At 38.2% G+C, this 19,842-nt stretch overlaps 2 protein-coding genes and 1 pseudogene across 3 annotated transcripts; 1 reads left to right on the top strand and 2 right to left on the bottom strand.

The window, feature by feature from the left end:
- Positions 1–9,042: 9,042 nt before the first annotated feature.
- Positions 9,043–10,923, bottom strand: LOC18026648 (annotated as a pseudogene).
- Positions 10,924–15,798: 4,875 nt separating this feature from the next.
- On the top strand, positions 15,799–17,828 carry LOC18026650 (mitoferrin). The gene is made up of 2 exons (XM_006410026.2): positions 15,799–16,758; positions 17,312–17,828. The coding sequence occupies exons 1-2, from the start codon at positions 15,961–15,963 to the stop codon at positions 17,516–17,518; spliced, it is 1,005 nt and encodes a 334-aa protein (XP_006410089.1). The 5' UTR covers positions 15,799–15,960; the 3' UTR covers positions 17,519–17,828.
- Positions 17,653–19,819, bottom strand: LOC18026651 (probable protein phosphatase 2C 26). Of its 2 annotated transcripts, none has more exons than XM_006410027.2 (11): positions 19,643–19,819; positions 19,506–19,557; positions 19,310–19,389; positions 19,125–19,206; positions 18,971–19,041; positions 18,796–18,875; positions 18,618–18,715; positions 18,419–18,542; positions 18,255–18,337; positions 18,113–18,161; positions 17,653–18,016 (listed from the first exon to the last, which is right to left on the bottom strand). In XM_006410027.2, the coding sequence occupies exons 1-11, from the start codon at positions 19,774–19,776 to the stop codon at positions 17,964–17,966; spliced, it is 906 nt and encodes a 301-aa protein (XP_006410090.1). In that variant the 5' UTR covers positions 19,777–19,819; the 3' UTR covers positions 17,653–17,963. The 2 variants fall into 2 exon arrangements, with proteins under 2 accessions (XP_006410090.1, XP_024003781.1); XM_024148013.1 differs by having other exon boundaries at positions 19,310–19,404; positions 19,643–19,801.
- Between the last annotated feature and the right edge of the window lie 23 nt (positions 19,820–19,842).

Raw genomic sequence — 19,842 nt, forward strand, 5'->3', positions numbered from 1 at the left:
TGTAGTAGAAAGAAGAAACCGAACTCTGATGGAGATGACAAAGAGCAGTCTCAAGGCTATGAAGGTACTAAATACTTATGGGGAGAAGCAGTTCGTCACACCACATATGTAATCAATAGAGTACCTACAAGAGCACTTAAGAACATGACTCCTTATGAATGCTTGCGAGAAAAGAAAACAAGTCTATAGCACTTAAAAGTCTTTGGATATCTTGCATATTCAAAGGTGGAAGCTACAAATCTCAAGAAGTTGGATGATAGATCACAGATGTTAGTGCACCTTGGGATTGAGTCGGGATCCAAAGCGTATAGACTCTATAATTCAGACACAAGGAGAATTGCAGTAAACCGAGATATGGTTTTTAATGAAAAGGCAAGCTGGAACTGGAATAAACCAAATGATGGATCAGAAAGGAATCCAGGAATGTTTCAGATTAGATGGGGTGAAGTTATTGATGCAGGAGAAGGACCTGCAAAAATCGGCTATGATCAAACACATGAAGATAATGAAACCATGAAGAATGAGCTCAATGACTATCATGATCATAACCAAGAACCCAAAACTGATAACAATGAATATCCACCTAATGAGGCTGATAATACACTAGAAAAATAAATTGAGCAACCGCTTATAAGATCAACTCGTCAAGTACGCAGACCTGGTCATCTTGATGATTTTGTTCTACAGGCAGTGATATAGTGTGAAAGACTGCTACTCTCAATAGATGATGAGCCGAGGAATTTTAAAGATGCAAGAGGATCGTCAAAAATGGAGGCAAGCATGTAAAGAAGATATATACTCTATCAACAAAAACAAGACATGGATTTTAATCGATAGACCAAAGGAGACTAAGGTCATTAGTCTCAAGTGGGTTTTCAAGATCAAGAAAAATGCAGATGGTACTATCAACAAGTATAAGGCGAGACTTGTGGCTAAGGGATATATATAAGAATCAGACATTGATTTTAATGAGGTATTTGCACCGGTTGCAAGATTAAAGACCATAAAATTGTTGATAGCATTGGCAGCATCATACGGTTGGGAGATCCATCACTTAGACGTGGAGACAACATTCTTACATGGAGCATTAAAAGAAAACATCTATATTGAACAGCCTGAAGGATTTGAGATAAAAAGGCAAGAACAAAAGGTATATAAGCTTTCAAAGGCTTTATACGGACTAAGACAACCTCCTCGAGCTTGGAACATGAAGTTAGATCAAATCTTGAAAGGAATGAGGTTTAAAAGATGCTCCAAAGAAAGTTCAGTGTATCGCAGAGAAGAGGAAGAATCTCTACTCATAGTTGTTATTTATGTGGATGATTTGTTTGTCACAGGCAACACACTCAAGATTATAAGCGAATTCAAGATAGGAATGGCAGCCAAGTTCAATATGTCAAACCTCGGAAAACTGACTTATTACCTAGGCATCGAAGTTCATCAAGGAAAGGATGGAATCGAGATCAAGCAAGAAGGCTATGCACGAAGGATCTTAGCAGAAGCTGGCTTAGAAACCTGCAATCCGACTCAAATTCCTATGGACTAAAAGTTTCAAAGGCTCAAGATGAAGAAGAGATTGATCATACATGTTATAGAAGGAATGTAGGGTGCTTAAGATACTTGTTACACATACGACCAGACTTGGCTTTCTCTGTTGGAGTTGCTAGCAGATATATGCAGTGTCCTCGTAAGTCGCATGGTAATATAATGAAACACATACTACGGTATCTTAAAGGGACAATGGCGTTTGGCTTGAATTTTTGTCATGGAGGAACTAAGAAGATTGTTGGCTTTAGTGACAGTAGTCACAATGTGGATCAAGACGATGATAAAAGCACCACAAGTCACATATTTTACTTTGTTTCCTCACCAATCACTTGGTGTTCACAGAAGCAGGACACAGTGGCTATGTCTTTGTGTGAAGCAGAGTTTATGGCAGCAACATAGGCGGCTAAACAAGTTATTTGGCTTCAAGAACTATTGAGCGAGATCACAGGATGAAAAAACGATCATATTGTCATCAAGGTCGATAAAAAATCTGCAATGGCACTCATAAAGAACCCCATATTTCATGGTAAGAGTAAACACATTCATAAACGTTACCATTTTATACGAGAATGCATTAAAAAGGAGTTAGTCGACGTGGAGCATGTGCTGGGAGTTGAGCAGAAGGCTGACATCCTGACTAAAGCTTTGGCAATGATCAAGTTCAGTGAAATGAGAAGCTTAATAGGAGTACAAGACATGTCCAAGAACAAGTCGAAGCTTAAGAGGAAGAATTTTGAATAAGCATCGACATAAAGCCAAGGCCCAAGACACTTAGCAAGTCGGTTAAGTAGTTAGTTAGGATTTTGGTAATTTTCTTATTAGATTAGGAGTTATCTAGTTATAACAGGAATAGAAAGTGGTTTAGCAAAGTTGTGCCAGACACTATATGTATGTAAGTCATTGATGAAGTTATATTAATACGAGATACAAGTTTTGGTGTTTAGTTTTGAGTTATTTTCTATTCTTATAAACAAAGTGTGTTCTTGATTTATAAATAACTGATGTTTTGTTATTGGTTGAAGTGGTTTTATGAAAATAAGAAATAACGTTTTTGTTTTGGAAAGTCAGAAATTAAATGAATTCGTAACTATTGGTTTTAGGGTGGTTCAATAGTTAACAACTCATCTTTGGGGTCTAGGGCAAAATATATAGTAATATTGTTGTTCAAATCTAGTATAATTTAAAAATTGACATTTTTCTTACAAGAAACTGGATCTTCTCTTGATATTATTTTCGTTATCTTAAAATGTTACAGAAGAAAATCAAGAAGAGGATACGAAAATAGCCTCATGGATACCTCATTTATATGTGAACCCAGCAGATCCAGTTTGTTCCGAATACTCTGGTTATTTTAGCAACAAAAAAATCATGTCTATGATCGGACTAAGCAAAATAGCAGCCAAAGCTGCTAGATACACGTTTAGGAGTCATCTTTTTGGAACAAGAGGAGAAGGAACATCATTAGAGGAACGTCTTCACATACTTCTATCGGCTAATATGATTGAAAACCCTATGGTTAAACCGACTAAGTTGAAGGTAGCTCATGGACTTCGCCAATGGTGGGAACCAGACACGGCCGTGAAGAAAAAATGGGAAATCTCACTTCTACGGTTCATGGAGAAATGCAATAGTAAGTAACTAGCTAGTAACCCCCATAAATAATGATTGTATGTTTATTTTTTTTATATATTTTTCCAATAAAAACATGAAAGGAAAAAAAAAAGGATGTTGTATTTCGGTAGCAAGTACTAAAAAGTAGATATAAATATCAGTTTTTTTCGGCAATTTCCATTTCAGTAAGCTTAATGGGCAATGTATAAGAAGCTTACAATGAGATGCAGATTAAAAAACATCGGCTCTAACAAAATGGTAACTACATCATTTAAGCACAAACTTAAAGAAGGATTCGATGAAGAGAAACACGTGTGAGATGTGACCACGTAACGAAACCCTCGGTAGTGCCATCATGCAATGCCCGACGCCATCGCCAGCCACGGATTAAAAATTTCTAAGGCCAAGGAAGGTGGGGCACGTGCCCCATACTGATTTTTAAACATTTATAAAAATCAGCTGATATTATACATTTAATTATTCGTTAGTTCAGTTGATTAGTTTTTCCAAGCATATATCGTAAGGTAAAGGGTTCGATACCCTTGCTTTTTCCTTTTTTTTTTTAATTAAACCTCATTTTTATTCCTCTCACCCGAAATGGGCATCATTTCCAAATTACAATGAAGATCCTAGGAATTAAAAGTTAGGAGGCGAAAGGAAAACAAACGAAAACATAACCGATACAAGACATTGAACATAAGGCCGTCAAAATTGAAGGGTGAAGGGAAAAACAGAGTGGCTTACGGTTGGAAAAATTGAAACCAGGTATGAAGATAAGAATCAGCGAATAATGACGCGGCAGAATTGAGATGAGCTGAACTATGAATCATTTTCCTGCCTATTCCAGCAAGCTTAGCCCTCATGACAAGGTTGATTTCTTTCACAATAGCCTTCCGATTTGAAAAATCCTTTTTGAGTCTTCTTTCACCATGTTTTTATCCTTTCCTATGATTGATTGCATGTTATACTTTTTTTTCTTTTTGATATATTTTGTTTTAAAACATGTTATTTATTCCAATAATAGTTTTTAACATATTTTTTTAAATTTGAGCCCGAAACAGAGGAAACATAAGCACAAGCAGCATGAGCGGTCTCCAATTTTTATAAAACAGAGGAAAACAAATCAATTAGATTGCAAATTTAAAAGTGAAAAACATAGTCCGTATAAAATAGATTACCAAACAAACAAACGAAACAAGATGAGACTGAGAAGAAGAAGAAAAAAAGGAGAATTGCAATACGTTTTAAATTTTTAATGAAAGAAAAAGATTACAAAATGTTGTGTTTTACCTATAAATACCTTTGTTGAGTTGTCAAAAGATATGAGTTTGAGAGCTTGAGTTTTGAGTTATTTTCTTAAGCTAATAAAGTGAGTTATTCTTTAATCCCAAAAGAGTTCATTACGTCTTTATTTGGTATCAAAGCCTTAAGAGAACAACGATCAACCACAAGCAACAGCGACCACGAAAATCATACGATACATCAAGATGGGTGATATAGTTCCTTCGACGCAGACAAAAGAAACTATACCATCAACAATTCAATGTCCAATGTTATCAGCTACGAACTACACCGTCTGGTCAATGAGGATGAGGGTCATGCTCCGGATTCATAAAGTGTGGGATACGATTGAGCCTGGATCAACCGATGCGACTAAAAATGATATCGCCACAGGCTTAATCTTCCAGTTCATTCCGGAAACTCTTATTCTGCAAGTTGGAGAACAAAAAACTCCAAAAGGCTTATGGGAAGCTATCAAGACTCGGAACCTTGGTGCTGATCGCGTTAGGGAGGCTAGATTACAAACACTGATGTCGGAATTTGAGAAAATTCGCATGAAGGATGGAGACACAATTGATAACTTTGCGGGAAAGTTATCAGAGATATCGTCTAAATCCGCAGCCCTTCGAGAAACAATTGAGGAATCAAAGTTGGTGAAGAAATTTTTCAATAGTCTCCCGCGAAACAAATACATCCACATCATCGCATCTTTAGAACAAGTTTTGGATCTAAAGACGACAAGTTTTGAAGACATCATCGAAAGATTGAAAGCCTATGAAGAACGTATTCTCGATGAGGAGAATAATGATGAATCGCAAGGCAAGCTCCTTTATGCGAACTTAGAGCAGAGCTCGAGAGGCAGAGGAGGTTACAGAGGAAGAGGCCGAGGTCGAGGACGATCTAGCACTACGACAAATCAGTCACGAGAAAGGAGGGATATGTCTAAGGTAGTTTGCTACAGGTGTGACAAACTTGGTCACTTTGCTTCAAAGTGCCCCGAGAGACTTCAGAAACTCCAAGAAACGAACATGGCTGAAACGGAAGAGACGGAGGAGGAAGAAGAGGCCCTCTATATGTACGAGACCGTATATCTAAACGAAGAAAGCCTTATACCTAAAAAATATGAGACAGACAAGAGGGAAGAAGGAATTTGGTTTTTAGATAACGGGGCAAGTAATCATATGACAGGGGTACGATCATTCTTCTCAGAACTCAATGAAAACGTTAAAGGCAAGGTGAAGTTTGGGGATGGATCATGTGTCAAGATTGAAGGCAAAGGATCGATATTATTTCAAGGAAAAACCGGTGAACAACAACTTGTGACAGATATTTACTTCATTCCAGAACTCAAGAGTAATATATTGAGCTTAGGGCAAGCTACCGAGTATGGCTGTGACGTCAGAATGAAGCAAAACTACCTCACGCTTCATGACCCAAACGGAAGACTTCCAGTGAAAGTGTTCAGGTCACAAAACAGGTTATACAAGATAAATCTTCAAATCGGGAATCCTATCTGCTTGCACTCAAAGATCGAAGAAGAAAGTTGGAGATGGCATGCAAGACTTGGACATATCAACTTCAAAACCATCAAGATGATGTCGGCTCATGACATGATACAAGGACTACCGAGAATAGAAGAAGGAAAGGAGCTTTGTGAATCCTGTTTGGTGGGAAAACAAACACGACACGTTTTTCCGAATGCAACTCAGTACAGATCCTCACAAGCTCTAGAGCTCAGACCTGTGCAGACCCATCTCACCAGCAACGTCGGCTCACAATAGATATATCTTTGTCATTATTGACGATCACACAAGGTATATGTGGACGTTTCTCCTCAAAGAAAAGAAGGAAGCATTCGAAAAATTCAAGGTGTTTAAAGGACAAGTAGAGAAAGAACTTGGCAAGGCAATTGTGACTCTCAGGACTGACAGAGGAGGAGAATTCACATCAATGGAATTTCATGAGTTCTGCGAAAAAACAGGGATCAAGAGACATCTCACAGTACCTTATACTCCGCGACAAAACGGCGTAGTTGAAAGGAGAAATAGGACACTGATGGAGATGACGAGAAGCATCCTTAAAGCTATGCAAGTTCCAAATTATTTGTGGGGGGAAGCAATACATCATTCTACATACCTGATCAACCGAATTCCCACAAGAGCTCTTAAAAATTAGACTCCATACGAAAGCTTAAGGAACAAAAAACCAAACATTGATCACCTTAAGGTTTTTGGATGTCTTGCTTACGCCAAAGTTGAACCAGTGAATTTAAGGAAGCTTGACGATCGCTCAAGAGCACTAGTACATCTCGGAACTGAGGCAGGATCTAAAGCATATCGTCTCTACAACCCTGTTTCTAGAAGAATCATTGTTAGCCGTGATGTAGTATTCAATGAGAAATCAGGATGGAATTGGAAGGGAGTAGACAAAGATAATAGATGTGAACTAGGAATGTTTCACATGACTTGGGGAGCTGTAACAGATGAAAGACGAGGTCCGTATACAGCAGGTGAAATTCGATATGATAATGGAGTCGAAGCACAATCTAATACAGAGCATGAAGCCGAAACAGAGGAAGGAGATGAAGATGAAACTATTGAAGCACAAGAGGCTGATCACGTTCACCCAAGACGATCCGGTCGCACAGTACGGCGCCCTAGTCACCCAAATGATTTCGTTTTGCTAGCCGATAGAGAATGTGAGATGCTTCTTTTATTGATCAACAAAGAGCCGATGACTTTTGAAAAAGCAAAAGAACTCTCAGAATGGACAAACGCCTGCAAAGAAGAAATCAAATCTATCAACAAAAACAAAACCTGGGAACTGGTTGACAAACCCATTGGAGCAAAGGTTATTGGCCTTAAGTGGATATTCAAAATCAAAAGAAACGCCGATGGATCAATCAACAAGTTTAAAGCCAGACTTGTCGCAAAGGGGTATGTGCAGCAATCTGGAATCGACTTTGAAGAAGTTTTTGCACCAGTGGCTCGTATTGAAACCATTCGTCTACTGGTGGGCTTGGCTGCTTCAAATGGTTGGGAAATACACCACCTGGACGTAAAAACTGATTTCCTTCACGGCGAGTTAAGCGAAGAAGTATATGTATCACAACCTGAAGGTTTTGAAAGGAAGGGAGAAGAACATAAAGTGTTTAAACTTTCAAAAGCCTTATATGGACTGCGACAAGCCCCAAGAGCTTGGAATACAAAGCTTGATCAGATTTTAAAGGGAATGAAATTCAAGAGGTGTTCAAGAGAGAGCTCAGTTTATCGAAAAGAAGAAGAGGGAAGTCTCCTCATCGTTGCAGTGTACGTGGACGACTTATTTGTAACTGGAAACACATCACAAATTATCTTCGACTTCAAGAGTGGAATGTCAAGTAACTTTGAGATGTCCGACCTTGGAAATCTTACGTACTACCTTGGTATGGAAGTAAGCCAAACACAAAACAGAATAGAGATCAAACAGGAGGCTTATGCTCGAAGGATTCTAAGAGAAGCAGGACTAGATGATTGCAATCCCACTCACATACCAATGGAGTTTGGTTTGGTCTTATCAAAAGGGGATGAAGAGGAACCTGAGATCAATGCCACCTCATATCGTCGGAAAATTGGATGTTTAAGGTACCTTATTCATACCGGACCCGACCTTGCATTCTCTGTTGGAGTCCTAAGCAGATACATGCAGAACCCAAAAGAATCACATGGTAAAGCCTTAAAGCAAGTGTTGAGATATCTCAAAGGGACAATTAGCTTCGGCCTGATCTTTGAAAGAAGTGGGGAAAGGAAGATTGTTGGATACAGTGATAGCAGCCATAATGTCGACCCTGATGATGGAAGAAGTACTACAGGACACACGTTCTTCTTTGGAAAATCGCCTATCACTTGGTGCTCTCAAAAACAAGAAAGAGTTGCCTTGTCGTCATGTGAAGCCGAGTTCATGGCAGCCACCGAAGCTGCCAAGCAAGCAATATGGTTACAAGATCTGTTAAGTGAAGTAACCGGTTGGAACCAGGAGAAGATAGTCATCCGCATAGACAATAAATCAGCTATCGAGCTCACCAGAAATCCAGTCTTTCATGGACGCAGCAAGCATATCCACAAACGGTACCACTTCATTCGCGAATGTGTTCAAGAAAATCAGATCGAAGTAGAGCATGTACCTGGAGAAGAGCAATGCGCAGATATCCTTACTAAAGCCTTAGCAAGACTCAAGTTTAAAGAGATGAGGATCAAGATTGGAGTTCAAGATCTTTCAAAGAACAACTTGAAGCTTAAGGGGGTGAATGTTGGATAAGCTTCTAGTAGGTTCTAGTAGCTTAAAGCCTAAGATATCTCATTAACAAGTTGGTTAATAGATAAGAGGCAAAACCATTAGGATTAGGAAACTATCTACTTTTAGGAAAAGGAAAATTATGTTGTGTTTTACCTATAAATACCTTTGTTGAGTTGTGGCAAAGGATATGAGTTTGAGAGCTTGAGTTTTGAGTTATTTTCTTAAGCTAATAAAGAGAGTTATTCTTTAAGCCCAAAAGAGTTCATTACGTCTTTACAAAACGTAGACAATGAGTGAAAATGGCAAGTCGATTGGTGGCGATGACATTTACCTATCCAAATAACGGTAAAAACAAAACGTCTTGTCCTGCCATTTGAAAACTACTTTGTCTGGACACCAGTCTTCATCATGATGATGACTGATGACAGAATGGTCGAGACTGGGTATTGTTGGGAAGAATATGAATCTCCTTCTCCAACACCTTTATGGTTTGAGCATGTTTCAGCATATACGGTTCTCTACAATGAACATGAAGAGTGGTGCAACAATCATCACACGCATAGAAACCATCTTTACTTGAGTATAACATATTAATATTTTTCTTTCGCATACCTCACACCAGTCTAATTGATCACTTCCTTCTTTCCCTTCCCGATATGGTCATGCTTATACCTTGCTCTGTATGGTTAAGTAGCACATCTGAAACATATAACATAATCGCATTCGATGCAATTTAGTTTTCGAAAAAAATTATATTCTTCTTGGCAGATGTGACAAATTGCCTCACGTTCTTGTTCTGGGTGCAAAGCTAGGAATAATCGATGTTCATGGCCTTTATAGTAAGATGGTTCAGAAACCAAGGCACACCTTATGTCTAGCATGTAATCTCTAACTTCATAGACGAAACCACAGCTCAAGCGATAACAAGCAGAACACTGGAAGAAATCTTTAAAGTACTTTTGCTCACCAGGGACAACTTTAAACGTAAGTGGGTGAGCGTGTAAGGCATGGTGTATCTTGCGAGGATCATTCACATATGTTTCATGGAGGACAAAGTCGCATCGATCCATACACGATAATAATGACCCTCATAGATTAGAAGGATGCACGTTTGACGAAACTTGTATTCGTCGTAAACTCTATTGGTCTTGAGTTTTAGATGATGGCCATGAGTAAAATGGAATATTATTCCATCAGCTATTGTCTCAAATGGCTCGAGAATTATATCAGGTTCTTCAGGTACTCTTTCAAGATCCACTCCATCCCACATGTCCTTCTGCAAAGCACATCTTGTATGAACAAAATAGTCACTACATTTGTAGCAATTATACGCACCACAATTATTGTCAACAATTTTACAATAAACTCCACAAGTCAACTTTTCGGATGGAAGAGAAAGGATAAAAGAGATACGGTGGAGATGAGGAGATATTTTTATGACATGCTTGTAGGATATATATACAACATTGATGGACTACGAAGACACATCAAGACATACATAAGTGGGAAAAGACTCTTCAGTGAGGTCACAAACATCCCAAAGTAAGGAAGCTTGTTTGGGGAAAAAAGTGAGTGGGTGGGGATGACTTTTTGGGTGGTCTATAACAATGGGTATTGGTTTCACCGCACGAACCAGATGCATACTAAGTTTGTAGGTGGGACAGTAATAGATCATGGAATAGAGAGTTAATTTACAACACATGCAACTGAACGAGTAGCCGATGGAAAAATTGTAAAGCTGGAGAGAAAGAAATGGATAGGAAGGGTGTTTAAGCTCAAGTGGAGACTCCACACATTCTTTTTGGAACATTAGGTCACATGTGAGACAGATATAATACTCTTTGCCAAGCTTTGAGCGTATGCATGTACCGCAAGAGAATTGATCTTCATCAGGTTCTTTATTGTTGCACCAAAAGATAGGGACAACAGGGAGCTTACAGATATAACTATTGTGGTCAGAATCAAGAAAATGCTGCTGGACTTTCTGATCAGTGCTTTGGAAATGAGGGGAGGTCTTGTACGGGAGGTATCTATAATCTGCAGAATTGTTCTTCTCGTGAACATGGAGACGTAAAGAAGGACATAGAAAAGAGGTTGAAGAGGAGGGAGGTCGTCATCATCACCAGAATCAATGGCTGATTCACCGGAATATATGTGAAATGGCTTTCCATCGATTTCTTCCTCACGAAATACACCAACGGAACTCATTGTTGCTACTGAGCCAATTTGGGGAGTTGGTTGTATATATATTCTTCTTCTTCTTCTCCCTCCTTCCATATATATGATATGATATTTACAACTTCAACAATACAGCTAAGATTGATATTATGATAACTATTTTTGCTTAAAGTCTTTGTTATAGAAAAGTCATTAATTATTATTTATTTCCCATTTGCAATCTCCTGGTCTTTGTTTATTGATTTGTATTTTCTTAATATATGCTCTAAGCATTATTGACATCAGAGTTTACAAAGTCTGTAACTTTAGTTACTCTTTATTGCAACAATACATAGGAAATGGATCAAATACTGCAAGCCTTGCAGAACACATGGGCACTCGGAAATCCGACCACATATTTATGACTCCGAACAAGTAATCAGAAGAGATGATAAAGTGTGCAACGGCTATTTACTCCAAGCTCGCAGATCCTCCATCGATAAACCACGGTTTCTATATTCCCCCCCCCCCCCCTCCCCTCCACACACACACACCTTTAATTTTTTTTTCAAAGATACAATTCATGATAATTAATGATTATTTTCATCAATTTTTTGTTTTCAAGGGATTCACTGATATATTTGAAAAAAGGAGAAAAAATTAAAAAGTTAATTTTGTGTTGAGAGCTAACTCCATAGTTGGTTTTGGTTAATTTTGTGTTAAGAGTTGTTTTGCCCTCACCTGTCTTGCTGCTAGTTCCCTCTTCTTTCTTTTATTCTCCTCTTTTGCCGCACAAAAACCGAAATCCATTAATTAAAACTAAATATTATAATTTTCAGTACACTACAAGATTACAGAGGTGAATTACGACACCAAAATGAATCAGAATTCAGTCGCTAAATCATCATATACGATTGAGTTACGACTTTTGTCTGTAGTCGTAAATTATTCGTCGCTAAATATAACAGTCGTAATTTAATCGTAAAATTACAACTATGTGGCGACGAAATGTTGGTGACGTAGAACAGTCGTAATGGTCGTAATTGTTTACGACTACATAACGACTACAATTGCGACCCTTTTGTAACTGTTATGTAATCGTAATAAAGTCGTTAAGCGTAATTGTAAAATAGTCGCAAAGATTAACGGCTACGCTATGACTGTTAGTGCCTCAATTTGCTAGCGACTGTTTTGTGACAGAATTACGTTAAACACTATTGTTGTGCAAAAAATATTAGACAATGCAAAATAAAAACATAATAACCATTTCCAACAAAACAATAAAAGCTTACTACATTATTCACAAAACAAGATATTACATTGTTCACAACCATTGGTAAGAAGTTCTAAATGGTTGCAAAAAAACAAAGGAGATGTTCAAAATGAAGCTGAAAGAGATGAGAAACCTATAGGAGTGGTTGGAGCACTGGTTGGAGCAATGGTTGGAGCACCAGTTTCAGCAACTGTTGGAGCAGAGGTTAGAGCAGATTGAGCAGCCACAAAGTCTAAGAACATTGGATCTGTTTCACGCAAATACCTCTCAAGCAAAGACAACTTCTTGATCTTGGCTTGTTGTGCAACTGCTGATTTGGAATGCTCTGCTTCACGCCTTGCGTTTTCAGCAGCTTGCTCTGTAATTTGGCATTGAGCTTCTTGGAGTTGTTCTTGGAGTGTTGAATGCTGCAGTGTTCCCAGTGCACTTCCGTTTTCTATTGACATGCGACTGAGAGAGGCTTCCTACTCCATAAAGAATGCCTCTTTCATTTGTGAAAGTGGACTACAGTAAAAATGAAAAAAACAACACTACATTTCTATAACAAAAACACTAACCATAAAGAAACTATCAATATGAATACCAAACACACAAACCATAAAAGAATTGCATTTGAATACCAAACACATAAACACTATCTAAAATCGCAAAAAGCAAAGAAAAAGAAGATCATACCTGAAGAAAGAGGTCATTATCCTCTTCTATGGATAGCTCTGGCCGAGATGCACCATCAGAAGTGCCGAAGTTTTCTGTCCACAAGTCAGCAAACTTGGCTTCCAAATTTGCCTTATATCTTTCAACGACCTTCTGAGCTTTGCAATCAACATAAGTCCCATCCGGCCTTGTATGAGTTTTGATGAAAACTTCACCAAGACTCACGGGTCTTTCCAGTTCTTCTTCCTGCAATGACAAAATCAAAATAGTCAAATGAAAGATGTAAATGGTTGAATACTAAAAGAGTAACTTACCATCTCTTGTTGTATTTGCAGGTAGGACTTCTGGCCAGAGAGATGGACGTGAGGACCAAGACCATCACGGTCAGACAAACGAGCCGCTGATGTGGTCAAACTCTTCTCTCTCGCTTCTTCAGTGTCCCATAACTCATTCATCTCTTTCCAGAGCAGCTAAAGATAACTGCAAGTGACCTTCACGACAACCATTGTATAATGGTTTTTTCCCAGATTCTAACAAGTTGTAAAATTTTTGGGGATGGTTACGTACCAGTTCTTGTACATTCTGGTAACTATCATCTACATTCTGATAGTTATCATCATGCTCATGATGATAGTTACCAGGAAATGCATCATTCACCATACTCACATATCTATCTTCTACTACATTACCCACATCTTCTTCACTCCCACTTAAATGATGTGTATTAGCATAACTAGTTCCATAATCCATAGCGATTTCTTCTCCATATAATAATCCGGCATGAACCTTTTACTAAACAGATGATTCCAAATTTTTTTTTTTCGGGCATAAATTTGTCATTTTTGCAAACACTACAAGGACAGTGAAACTTACCGACATTGTTTTGTGCTAAAGGCTGGTTATTTGCAAAATTCATGAATTGCTCCACTCCCTCTACGAACTCAGCCGAGAAATTCTCCGTCTCTTCATCGATCCGGTTATACATCCACTCTCTATGATTGAAAGTTCCCGACATCTTGTTGACAACTTGTTTCTTCTCTCTGTAATTTTTTTTTTAGAAGTTTTTATTTGTTGTTTATGATATATCCAAATGAAGAGAAGAAACTTGTGAAACTTGTATATATAGATAATTTTGCGACTAAAATGTGTCTGAATTGCAACGATTTTGAGACTACTAACTGTTAGTCGCAAAAATTAGTTACAACAACCATGAAATATGTAACACATGTTTTTAATTTTAAGATTTGCCGCAAATGTCGCAAATTAGTCGCATTTTCCCGAATGTTTTACGACTACAAATTCATGACTACGTTTAAGTCGTACTTTAGTCGTAAATCTGTGACTATATTACGTCTGAATAAATTGGTCGCACATTGGCGACCAATCTGCGACGATGAAAGTAGTTTAGTCGCAATTCCGTCGTTACGTAGTCTATATTTAACGTCGCAAAATGGAGTCGGTACCTCTCTGTTTTCTTGTAGTGCGTATATACATAACGTTGCGTATTAGGTAAGCCATGTATGCATGTATGCAGTAGATAAATATAATAGCATTGTTTTGCGCAATGTCAAAGTCGGTTTGAACTTAGGCTCATTCTTATGATAATTTGGAAAGAAACAAAATTCATGTTTAACTATGTGTGAAGAATAAATACATCTTACTAATACTAAAAAGTAATTCTTTTGACTAGAAATCTAAGGAAATAAATTGAAATATTTTTTTCCTTTGTCACTTTTGACCCAAAAAATACCTTTTACGTTGGTTTACCGTTTACGTTATCATATATATATATATATATATATATATAATCATCCTAAGTAAAACCAAATTGTAGTAGAGAAAAACTGAAGAGAATATTGGTAAAATGACTATGACCCTCGTATTTGTTTTTATTAGCTTCTTTATCATATCTACCGTTTGTTCTTCCGATAACACTCCAGGTACTAGCTGATCTAGTATTTATTATATTAGTCTCCATTATATATATATAAATAATTGATTATTATTCAATAGGTTTTGGAATAAAGCAAGAGTCTAAATTATGCTTCGCACAAGAACCGTGTAGAAAGGAAGGATACCTAGACTGCAATGGCGTTTGTTTAAAGTTATATGGCCAATTGTTCTACGGAAAATGTTTTACTCCCAACATATGTTGCTGTCTGCGGTCTGCCTAAGGCGCATAATTTACTCCAAAATGTGTATCTCCCCCTTTTATTTTCCGTGTTGACAAAGAATATAATAAAAACAAATGCGACTAATATTTTTTGGGTCATAGCCTTTTTATTAGTATTCTCTTCTGTATTTTTGTTTACTAAGGATGATTAATCGATTATTAATAACACAAGCATACGTAAAAGGTTTTTTTTTTTTTTTAACAAAGGAGAAACAATAGAAAAAGATAGAGAAGTAGTGACAATAGAGAAGATCAAAATCTCAAACTAAAGTCAACGACAAACCCTCTATTCGACTAAGAGTCTTCTCCCGGTATGCTTTTAGTCGATCTAAACCGAAATCCCAATTCCGAATTTTTGTTTTTCGGTCCCAATTTCTATTTATTAATCACATTTCAACATTTTAAACAAATAAAAAACTCACATTTCAAGATAATTGTATAAACTATAATCTCTAATTGTATCAAACTACTATTATAAGAAATAAAAAAAAGATTTTAACTACTTAAAAGAAATGACTTGATACACATGAACAAGAAAAACCGTAATGTAATGATTATTACACCTTAAAATTTTGTAGTATTTAGCAGATTGTTATAATTCTTGGTCAAAATAACCGATTAAATTTGTGAGTTGTTAGTTTTGTTTCAATTTGTGACACAGTTAAAAAGTTAAGCTTAAAGTTTGTAATTATGCAATAAAAATCCCCTAAAATAATTTTTTTTTTTTGGTTCCTTTGTTGTTTGGTAAGACGGAACAAAACGAATTAAGATCTTAAAACTATATACTTAAGGGGAAAAAAATGTAAAGCCCAAAGTTTAGTTTAACCGCCGCCTCCTTCCTCTGGTCGGAGATTTCAGAGTGAAAAATCTCCAGATTTGGGAATTGCTCTCCAAGCATCTCGGAACCCTAATTTAACGTCTTCTCCGTCAGATTCCTCCTGTCCCCACCTCCCTAAAACCCAAAGGAGGCTTCTTTCGATTCCCAACAATGGCGACAGAAGCCGCCACAACTGCATCCAAATTCCCGGAATCCGATCTCCGTCCAATCCCTCAACCACCGGATTTTCATCCGGCGATTGTCGTTCCAGCTCAGAACAACGGACTTCGATTCTGGCAGCTCATGGTCGCCGGTTCGATTGCTGGCTCCGTCGAACACATGGCGATGTTTCCAGTGGATACCGTCAAGACCCATATGCAAGCTCTCCGTTCATGTCCGATTAAACCCGTCGGAATCCGGGAAGCTTTCCGATCAATAATCAAAACTGACGGACCGTCTGCTCTGTATCGAGGTATATGGGCGATGGGACTCGGCGCAGGACCAGCTCACGCCGTTTACTTCTCCTTTTACGAAGTCTCGAAGAAGTATTTATCCGGTGGAAACCGTAATAACTCCGCCGCGCACGCTGTATCCGGCGTATTCGCCACCGTATCGAGCGACGCCGTTTTTACTCCGATGGATATGGTTAAGCAGAGGCTTCAGATTGGGAATGGGACTTATAAAGGGGTTTGGGATTGTATCAAGAGGGTAACGAGAGAGGAAGGTTTTGGTGCGTTTTACGCCTCTTATAGAACGACGGTGCTGATGAATGCTCCATTTACGGCGGTTCATTTCGCGACGTATGAGGCGGTTAAGAGGGGATTGAGAGAGATATCGCCTGAGCACGTTGGCCGCGAGGAGGAGGAGGAAGGTTGGTTGATCTATGCTACTGCAGGAGCTGCCGCTGGTGGCTTGGCGGCTGCTGTGACTACGCCGCTTGACGTTGTCAAGACGCAATTGCAATGTCAGGTAAAGTTGAAACCTTTAATCTCTAAAACCATTCTGTCTCTCTGAGAGACGATGTGATAATAGGTACACTATGATCTTTATATGTAAATGTAGATTGCTTCAAGCAAAGATAGAGTCTTAGCTTTGTGATCATGAAACTCAATAATTTCGTCTTGGATTAGGTTCTTTAGTTGTCTGGTCTCTATAGAGCTTGATCAAGTGGCACATTTCATGAATTAGTGTTTAAAAATTCTAGTTAGCTCTTCTTTCAGGGGTAGTTATGTAGCTCTGTAACTTTAGCCATTTACTTTGAGCTCTTAGTGTCCTCAGTTTAAAAGTGGCAGGCTTTGATCTTTTGTTGCATAGAATTTACGGAATCTAAGGGCTATGTTTCAATTTGTGTGGTTTAGCTCTTAGATAAACAAATGTCAGCTCTATGAGTAGAATCATTAGCAATTCAAAACTTTGTTAGTTTCCACTCAAAACCTTACTAGAAGCCTCAAGCCCTGTTTCTTCTGCTTCTGGTTTTTTGGGCTGTTTTGAGGATTTTGATCTTTGGTGATGTTTCATTCAGGGTGTGTGCGGTTGTGATCGCTTCAAGAGCGGTTCAATAAGCGATGTGTTTCGTACAATCGTGAAGAAAGACGGTTATAGAGGACTTGCCAGAGGATGGCTACCAAGAATGCTCTTCCATGCTCCAGCAGCTGCGATTTGCTGGTCCACTTATGAAACAGTCAAATCATTCTTTCAAGATCTCAACGGCGACTCAAACGCAGCTTGAAAAGACACAAAACATGCGTTCGGCTTCTTACCTGATTCAGGTAAATGATTCTTCATAGAGCAGCTGGTTGTTAGTGTTAACACTAGCTCTTTAGAGAGATGTCTGTTTGTATAATTATTTGTTTTCAATTTCACGTAATAATGTTTGTCAGGTTAGAGTTCCAACCCAAAGCGTTTTTTTTTTTTGTTCTTTTTGATTTTCATTGACGGTAGAAAATTTTGTATTTTTATTTGTTTTTATGAGAAGTACTAAAAGGAATAGATGAGCTTTAAATAGTGTCCATTCACAAGGATGAAGATTCAATCTCAAAGACATTCTTGATTGTTTGAAATCCCATTTATCTATTTCTTTGATAAGATATTGGAAAAGACAAGTTTCTACAAGGACTTGTACAAAAAGAATAATGAGAAGATCACATGAATCTTTGTCATGAACAGAGTGACTCTCAAGAGCTAATAACTTTGGCAACAATCACAGTGACATCATCAAGCTTCCCTCCTGCATTTTTTAACAGAACAAGAGATCAAATCATAAACAGCTCTTTTCTTGCATTAATCAAAATGTTCGGTTGTCGCATCAACAATGGTTTCTTACCTGTTAGCTTCATGCCTAATGCCTTCTTCCAGATAGGAACATCAAACCCCTGTTTATGTCAAAAGCGCATGCAATATACACGGAGTCAGAAATACTTTGCATGAAACCGGAAAAGGTAATTCTTGGTTTAGTTGAAATCTACCTTGGCTCTTGCTTCCAATGCATATGGAGACTCAAACCCTGGATCTCTTGAATGGCTACTCGCCACTTCAGCTAATAACCTCGCTGTAATAGTTGTACAAATAACAATGTCACTTCTAAACTTCAGATTATATACCAAGAGAGACAATTCATTTATACACATACATGATTCTGCAACATCTGTATGCTTGGTCACTATCGAAACAATCTCATGATCAAACACGTTATCGAAAAGCCCATCTGAACCCATCACGATCACGTCTCCCTTCTTCACTTCCATTATGTTGAACTGCTTGAAGTAACAAGTATGTTACAGAGGTACAGTACAAAAACATATCATGTAGAGTGGTACAGATTTATCTACCGATGCATCTAGATATGTTTGAGCAGACCCTTCAGAGCTTAGTTGATAGGGACAGTCAAAATAGTGCTCTTGTGGAGTAGTCGAAAAAATGATCTGACCTGAAAATAATCAAAGGCTGAACATGAAAGAATCTAGCATTTCAGGTTACAGAAGGGTAAGCGAGAGAAAAAAAAAACACCTTCTCGAAGAAGCTTAAGTCCACAGTCTCCAACATTGCCTATTTTGAGAATACCAACTTCCTCAAGCATGGCTACAATACTGCTTCACCAATAACCGCGACATCAAGCTATCCAAAAAGTTTCAAAAAAACCTTTGAAGAGATAACAATTAGGACAAAATAACACAAATCTCACATTGTGGCAGAACCTCTGGAAGTAGTTGCGGTATGAGCTTTGTCAATGAGGAAACCAGGATCATATCTAACCTGTTCCTCCAAAAAGTTAAAATCAGAAACCTTAAACCACTCAAAAAGATAGATTAACACTTCCAGTGAGATTCAAATACTACCTCTTCGTCATCAACAAGACGAGAAGCGTTAGCCATGAGCTCTTTGGAAAACAAGGAAGGATCAACATCTTGTTCAGCCCATCTGAGAGAGAGAAAAAGACATAAACTTTACCAAAATTGTGATAAACCCTGAAGAACGAGAACCAAAGTTAGCAGAAGCAAAGAAGTTAAAAACCGTTTATTACCCGGAAACACCATCTGCAACAGCTATGACTCCTCCTCTGTAGCTACTTACAAAGAGAGCATCTTCCCCACCTTTCTCTACCTAAAAATTTCGAAACTGAAGCTCGATTTTCAATTGCATAACTTCCACTAAGCAGTCTCTTTTCTTTCCGTGGGCTAATCATTTCATCGAGAAAAGAAACAGAAAACTTGATATACCTTATCTGGATGCGGTATAGCGTGAATTCCGGCAGACAAAGAGAGTCCAGGCCTGAGGAAATTGCAAAATATTGACAAATGATTTCTCAATTTCGACAAAAGTAACTTCAGACCGAAGAGAGAGGGAATGAGCAGACCGAAGTGGTTGGAGTTCTGATGGAGCACAGCGACAGAGGAAATCAACGCGACTGGAGTTTGATACGTTTGGATGGGAAAGACGAAGCGAAGAGCTTGCCTGAGGAACCATCATTCTCGTCATCGGAATCGCCATTGTCTGCAACGAACGTCTCTCTCTCTATCTCTCTACATCCCTCTCCTCTGTTTCCTTCTTGTGGTT

This window comes from Eutrema salsugineum, unplaced genomic scaffold (genome assembly GCF_000478725.1).
Source record: "Eutrema salsugineum unplaced genomic scaffold, Eutsalg1_0 scaffold_10, whole genome shotgun sequence".
NCBI lineage: Eukaryota > Viridiplantae > Streptophyta > Magnoliopsida > Brassicales > Brassicaceae > Eutrema > Eutrema salsugineum.